Below are 7611 nucleotides of genomic sequence, written 5' to 3' on the forward strand. Positions count from 1 at the left end.
GACAATTGGCAGGAGTGAAGCTCCGGCCCCCTCCCCATCCCTCGGACTCTCCCGCTGCAGGGCAGCTTGTCTAGTCCCCCAGGCCGCCCAGGGCAATGCCAGCGTGGAGGGTGGGGGTGTCCAAGCCATTCCCAGGTCTCCCGCCCCACCGTGGGCATCTGCCTACAGCTATGGCCTTGTCTCCCCAGGTCTTGGGACCTGGGGTCCTGCTGGAGTTCTGCGTTGGAGGGTCGCACCTCAGTTGTGGGGCCCAGAAGTGCCTGAGGTCACCGAGCCCAGCCGCCTGGTGGGGGAGAGCTCCGGGGGAGAAGTCCGGAAGCAGCAGTTGGACACCAGGGTCCGCCAGGAGCCACCCGGTGGCCCCGTGAGTGGGGCTGGGAGGGGAGGCCAGGGGGCTGGAGCAGGCCTCAGAGCCCAAGGGAGGCCAGGGGCAGCCAAGGGTTGGGCGCCTCCCAGGCTGCTGGCTCCTGATGCTTCCCTTTGTACCATGGACACCATGGAGCCCACTAGTGGGAGCGCCCACCTGCCCCGCTCCAGGCCCCTCCATCATCCTGGGGATCCCCTGCCCTCAGCGGACTGAAATGCCAGGGCTCAGTCCAGTCTTGGTCAGCCTTTTGCCAGCCCCCACTCCGCTCCTGCCAAAGCAAGTGGTTCTATCCAAACGGGCCCTGGGGAGGGCAGGAGGGGCAGGGAGAAGCAGCGAAGAGCCTGGGGTCAGAGTTCCTGGGTTCTTGCCACAGCCACTCGTAGTGGGATTTTTCAGAACAGCTTAGTGCTTGCTCCTGCCTCAGTTTCCCCCTTGCGCTGATCGGCATGTTGTTCTCCTTCCTGCCCTCGCTGAGGGTGGGGCCTTGGAAAAAGGTTCCAGGCCCCAAAAAGCACACCCACAAATGCCACCACCCCCTGTCCCTTTCAGTTGCCAGGCCCCTCCTGCCTCCCAGAGGAAGGTTAGGAATGAAGGAGATTAATTGCAATTAATAATTAATTAATATCATGTGAATAATAATCACCCAGATGGAATATTCATTCAGCACGCCTTGCCTCAGCTCTCCAGGAGCTCAAAGCTGAAAGTTAGCCAGGCCACCGGGGGCGGGCGGAGGGCGGGATGGGCTGGTGAAGGGCTGGCAGAAATAGGAGGAGAGACTCTGAGGAGGCTGGGAAGTTTGGGCAACTGAAGTCTTGAGTGGTGGGAGGTAACTGTGGTGGGAGGTAACTGGGCCGGGCAGAGGGAGGACGGAGGGAAACGGAGGCTAACTGTGGACATCTGTCAGACTGGCATCTGGCCCTGCCTAATGTACTTGGTTAAAAGCCCTTAGGGGGGGTGGAGGGGCTGTGGGGGTGCAGGGGCGGCACTCGGGAAATGGAATGGAGCAGGAAGGCAGCATGCATAATAGATGGACCATCACTCAGGGCAGTGCCGAGTGGGGGGAGGGGGAGTTAATGGTCCTGAGCCGGCAGGCCTGGGTGGGGTGGGGGTGGGGGGCGACAATCGGGGAGTGGAAGGTGGGGGGTGGCAGGGAAAGGGGTGGAGGCTGCCTTCAGCACCTACCCAGGCTCCCTAGGAGGTGGTAGATGGGCAGTAGGGATGGCCCCAAGGCCAGGGATGGGGTGTCCTGGCTGGGTATGGCCATTAGTCTGACTCTCTTCCCTGGTGGACCCCCACCTGTGAACTGTACACCCCCAGGCTGTGTTGGCCAGGAGGTGACTGCTGGGCCTGAGTGCCAGGACTCCTGTCTGGTGCTTCGGGGGATGTCCAGATAGGACAATAGGCTGATGCTGCAGGTGGGGCCGCGGACAAAGGGAGAGAAAGCATAGGACTAACTAGGGAGGAAGAGTGGGTGCTCCCTCAGCATAGTCCACCGGAAAGGGGGCTGCTCTGGGGGATGGTGGTGCCTGTGCGTGTGGGGAGAGCTGGATGGGCCCAGTTGGACTGAATGGACTGGGTATGCAGAGGAGGGAGTCTCTTTGGGTGTCGCTTTGCTGGTGAGCGGGTGACATGTGTGATGTGTGTATGAGGGACCAAGTCTGAATCTGCCCACGGGGTTGTCCGAGGAGGTGGGGTGGAGGGTTCTGTGGATCTGGGAGGCAGTGGCCACCTCCGGTGGGGGAGAGGCTCTCTGGGATTCAGCCTTCACAGGTACCCCTCTGCAGCCTCCCCAGGGAACTCACTCATAGGCTGGCCTTCTTTGTACCTCAGTTTCCCTCAGGTGGAATTCTCACAAGTCTGTAAGGCAGGTAACTTTTGTCTGCCCATTTTGCAGATGAGCAAACTGTGGCTCAGAGAAGTTAATTAACTTGCCCAAAGTCAATCAGATCCTAGAAAAACAAACAAACAAAAGAAACAAAGTCAATCAGATCTTAAGCAGTGGAGTACTTTTCTCAAGACCCGCTACTGCCCACGGCCCCCAGGGACTCTGGATTTTGGCACTGCGGGCAGGTCCCAGCCCCACCCAATGCAAGGTGGAAGGCCAAGGGAGATCAAAGGACGTGTCCAGAATACTTCCCCCGACCAGAAGGAGACGTTGCAAACCCTCTATCTCCCACCTGGCGTCTCTCCCTGGAGCACTTGTGGCCTCAACCTCGGGGCTGATGGTGGAGGCAGTGCAACCTTGAGCCCAAGTGTCCCAGCAGGAATGCCCCTCCCTGGCGCCGTGGGGCTTTGTCCGAAGTTATTGCACTGGTTTAGGACCTCAGGCCAAGCAAGGCGATGGGTCAGCAGCAAGACCTCCATCTGCTGTGGGTCATGTGGTGAGTGTGGAGGCACATGTGGCTGGCAGGGCCAGCGTGGTGGGGCCTGAGTGCCGCCTGCTCTGGCCTTGGGCTGGCCGTGGCACCTTTCTGAGCCCATGGTAAAATCAGGACGACGATGATGATAGTCTCAGCTCACCCACTACCAGGAATTGGTGACAGGAAAGGGTTTGGTGTGCGAGGACTCCTGGCTTTGGTGAGGGGGGACTGGGAGGAGGTGACCAGGCAGGAATTAGAAGCTAGAGAAGTTACAACGTACTGGGAACTTACTGGGGCAGGCACTCTTCTATGTGTATTAATTTTTTAAAATTAACTTTTAAAAATATTTTTATTGATATTTTAAGGGAAAGAAGAAAGGAGAAAGAGAGGGAGAGAGAGAAACATCAATGGGTTGCCTCCCTTATGGACCCCGACCCGACAGGGGACCAAACCCCCAACCTGGGCATGTTTCCTGACCAGGAATCAAACCCAGTGAGCTTTGGGTGCATGGGGCAATGCTCAACCAACTGAGCCACACCGGCCAGGGCTACGTTTATTAATTTATTTCATCATCACAACTCCAGGAGATGTTGCTATTATTATTTCCGTTTCACAGACAGGGAAACCGGCACAGAGAAGTGAAGTAACTACCCCAGGTCACACAGCACTTAAGTAGCAGAGTCAAGATTGATACCCAGAGAAGCACTCTTTTTTAAAAATATATTTTTTTATTGATTTCAGGGAGGAAAGGAGAGGGAGAGAGAGAAACATTCATGATGAAAGAGAATCATCGATTGACTGCCTCCTGCACTCCCCTCACTGGGGACTGAGCCCACAACCCAGGCATGTGCCCTGACCGGGAATTGAACCGTGACCTCCTGGTTCATGGCTTGCCCAGGCTATGCAGTCAGAAGCAAAGGATCTGGGACCCTCTGAGGCTCAACCTCTAAGCCACACCGGCTGGGCTCCAGAGCAGCACTCTTAACCAGCGCACTGTCTGCTTCTCGCTCAGGGGTCTAGGGAAGAGGGGCACAGGGGACCCATTTTCCTCTCTGTAACTGCTCTCAGCACCTCACTCTGTCCAGAGGTGTAGGTTCTGGAAGTGCAGAAACCTGTGGTCACAGGGAGCCTGCAGCTGGGGGGCGAGGCAGGAGGACAAGCAGGGCCACAGTGGACCAGTGGGCTGGTTGTTCGGAGCACAGGGTGCCCGGCAAGTGGGCTGAATGAAATCAGTGGGCCCGTGAGGCTGCTGCATTCTGAGGGGGACCCTTCTAATCCACACTAAACTGCTGTGTGGGTTGTGCTTGCCCCTGGGAAACCCAAACTCCTTCCGAACCAAGGAGAGGGCAGGATGTGGGTAAGAGAACAGGGCTGTTTGGGTGTAGGGTCCCAGGCCCAGGAGGCAGACCCTCAACTGAGCCAGCAGGGGGCGGGGACCTCAGTCACGGGGCTGAGCTCCCCTGAGAACAGCGCAGACCAGCATTTACTGGAAATGCCACCCTGGAAGCCCTCCGGCAACGCCTGTGAACAGCACTGCCGTGAGGTTGGGCAGAGGGAGCGTTCACGCAGGAGGCTAAACAACTTCCATCTGAAAGGCTGCCCCTGTGGCTTTGGAGCAGGACAGCCTCGGGGAGTCCCAGCTCTCCCCGCTTCTGACTGCATGGCCTGGGCAAGCCGCTGCTGCCTTCTGAACCCCACCTTCCCCATCCATAAAATGGGGATCACAGTCAGCTCCACTTTGCCCTGGCTGCTGTGAAGATCAGAGAGGAGGTGTGTACAGGTGTCCTGCCTAGGATCCGGCAAGAGCAGATGCTCAACATCTGTGAGGCCTGGCCTCCCTCCTGAGTGTTGGGGCCAGGTGCTGGCGTGAGGGCTGGGTGTCAGAAACGGGAGCCAGGGCATTTGGGGGTTACCTCTCAGGCTCTGGGCGGGGTTCAGGGGAGCCATGTGGACAGGAGTCTTGCCTCTCCAGCCAGACTCAGGCCTGTGGACTTGACCTCCCTGCTGGCTGCCTAGAGGGACCCAGCTGTCCAAAGTCTGTCTTCAGAGGGACTAATGACCCTGTAAGGGAGTGACTCTGTCCTCAAAAATTTAGGCCAGATCTGGTTATCAGAAATGCATCCAATTCTTCTATCTGGGACGCCCTCGGCCCTGATCATAAGTGGAGCCTCATTGCACCTTGGGGAACGTGGGGGAGTTGCAGCTGGGGGAGGGGATTTCTCCCAGGTGGGCCCCTGCTTCTCTGGCTCCTCCCCGTCTGCAAGCTCATGCGGTTTAGCCAGTTCCTCAAAGCTCTGTTCAGCTGGACCATTTACACTTCCTTCTTTTCACTTATTATTATTACAAATCCTTGTGATAATAACACATTAAAAAGGGCTTTCATGCCCTAGCCCCGTGGTCGGCAAACTGCGGCTCGAGAGTCACACGCGGCTCTTTGGCCCCTTGAGTGTGGCTCTTCCACAAAATACCGACTTCTGCACATGGGCCACGAAGTTTCAATCGCACTGTATGTGCGCGCCCGCACGTGGTATTTTGTGGAAGAGCCACACTCAAGGGGCCAAAGAGCCGCATGTGGCTCACCAGCTGCAGTTTGCCGACCACTGCCCTAGCCGCTTTGGCTCAGTGGATGGAGTGTCAGCCTGCAGACTGAAGGGTCCCGTGTTAGATTCTCGTCAAGGGCACACACCTGGGTTGGAGGCTCGATCCCCAGTGCGGGGTGTGCAGGAGGCAACCTATCAGTGATTCTCTTTCATCATTGATGTTTCTATCTCTCACTTCCTCTCCCTTCCTCTCTGAAATCAATAAAAATATATTTTTAAAAGGGAGCTTTCATTTAATCCTCACGACAACCCTATTTCACTGATGGGGAAACTGAGGCTCAGAGAGGGTAAGCAGCTCACTCAGGCCTTCGGATGCGCCCCGGCAGGGAAAAGGGCAGGTGTAGCCTGTGCTCCATGGACTAATGGTCACCCAGGTGAGAAGCTGAATCGAGATGTGAAGAACTGCCTAAGGGCCAGGAGCAGCGGGGCCGAAGCCGCCGTGGCAGTGGTTCTCAACCTTGGCTGCACATTAGAATCACCTGGGAGTCTTTTTAAAATCCTGATTACTGGGCCTCATCCTCCGGAGATTCTGTTTCTTTGTTATGGGGCGAGGCCACAACATTAGTAACAAAAAACCAGAATTTCCGGAGGATGAGGCCCAGAAATCAGGATTTTAAAAAGATTCCCAGGTGATTCTAATGTGCAGCCAAGGTTGAGAACCACTGCCTGTGGGCTGGTGGGGGCAGGTGGAGGTTCTGGAGGAGGATTCAGGGTGACTCTCTGGGGGACAGTGCCTGGGTGTTCACATTTTCTAGGGCGTTAGGGAACCCTAAAGATCTTTTGTCTTCCCCTTCCCAAGACTGACTCTGTAGGTCTGGGGTGGAGGCCTGGCCTCCGCATTTGTATTTTGGGATTTCAGCGGGATCTTTGCCTCCTTCCCTCTTCACTCTGTGTCTGGTCAGGTCCGACACCGGGTGCAAGCAAGTGTCAGATGGCCGGATGAGCCGGCGACAGGGGAGCCTTGGGGAGGGCATGCCACTCCAGCCAGGTGGCCACAGCTGCCGTGGCACCAACTCCAGCCGGAGAGTGAGACTTGACCCTGCACCTCCCCCGCGTGGCCCTGGGCCAGTCACCTCCAAGTGCCTTTCCCTGGGTCTCTGCCTGGCTTTTGTAAGATGAGCACCAGACATCCTGGGCAGGTTGAGAGCAAATGAGCCGCAGCACGTGAGAGTCGGATGGCCGGGGAGCAAGGGAGCAAGAAGCAAGAGCAGGGCATAGGGTCGAGGCCTCGCCAGCCGGTCACCAGCTGTGCTGAGCTGGGCCCAGGGGAGGGAGGGTGACAGGGGACAGGAGGGGCTCCCGGGGAATGATGTGAGGGGTCAGGGGCAGGTCAGGGGCAGGAGGCAAGCCAGGCCAGGAGCAGTTTGGCTTTGATTGATCATGGGCCTAAAGCTTGCCTGGGAGTCTTAGGACTGACAGCAGGAGCCCCCTTCCCAGGTGCCTGGGGTACAGAGATCCTGGGGACCGAGGTGGGTTTGCCTGGTCTTCCTCATCCTTCTGAGAGGGATAAGCTCCTGTGTCTCCCCACCCCTGTTTGGGTGAGAACAGACAGACCTGCCCAGTTATTTGGTCTCCCTCCTCTCACCGCCCCCCCCTTCTTCCTCATTCTGAGAGGGATAAGCTCCTGTGTCTCCCCACCCCTGTTTGGGTGAGAACAGACAGACCTGCCCAGTTATTTGGTCTCCCCCCTCCAGCAGCGGTTCTCAACCTTCCTCATGCCGCGACCCTTTAATACAGTTCCTCATGTTTGGTGACCCCCAATTTCACTGTTACAAGTTGAACATAATTAAATCATAGTGATTAATCACAAAAACAATATGTAATTATATATGTGTTTTCCGATGGTCTTAGGCGACCCCTGTGAAAGAGTCGTTCAACCCCCAAAGGGGTCGCGGCCCACAGGTTGAGAACCGCTGCTCTAAGAGTTCAGGTTGGAGCTTGGAGCCTCAGTCAGCCTGGGATGGGGTGAGTCAGTGTCCTGGAGGCTCAGAGGGCTGTCTATCCAAGCTCTGGCCCTTTGCCCCCACTCACCCCCTCTCCCAGGGTCTCTCATGGACCCGGGCCATTTCCATATTTCCATCTTTTTGGGGTCAGAAGGCCCTAGAAGCTGATTTGCTAGGCTTGAATCCCAGCTCCACCACTTCTTTGTTTTTTTGTTTTGTGTTTTTAAATATAGTTTTATTGATTTCAGAGAGGAAGGGAGAGGGAGAGCGAGTTAGAAGCATCAATGGTGAGAGAGAATCATTGATAGATGCTTCCTGCATGCCCTACCCCCCCCCCGCCC

General features: G+C 56.7%; 1 protein-coding gene across 1 annotated transcript in view; it reads left to right on the forward strand.

Annotated features, from left to right (window-relative positions):
• Nucleotides 1–7611, forward strand: part of ADAM11 (ADAM metallopeptidase domain 11) — a 25176-nt gene that overhangs the window by 2408 nt on the left and 15157 nt on the right. Inside the window, exon 2 of the mRNA XM_014537774.1 lies at nucleotides 169–364. Within this exon, the coding sequence (XP_014393260.1) occupies nucleotides 169–364 (196 nt within the window). The remainder of the gene's footprint in view (nucleotides 1–168; nucleotides 365–7611) is intronic.

The sequence above is a fragment of the Myotis brandtii genome, unplaced genomic scaffold (genome assembly GCF_000412655.1).
Source record: "Myotis brandtii unplaced genomic scaffold, ASM41265v1 scaffold1814, whole genome shotgun sequence".
NCBI lineage: Eukaryota > Metazoa > Chordata > Mammalia > Chiroptera > Vespertilionidae > Myotis > Myotis brandtii.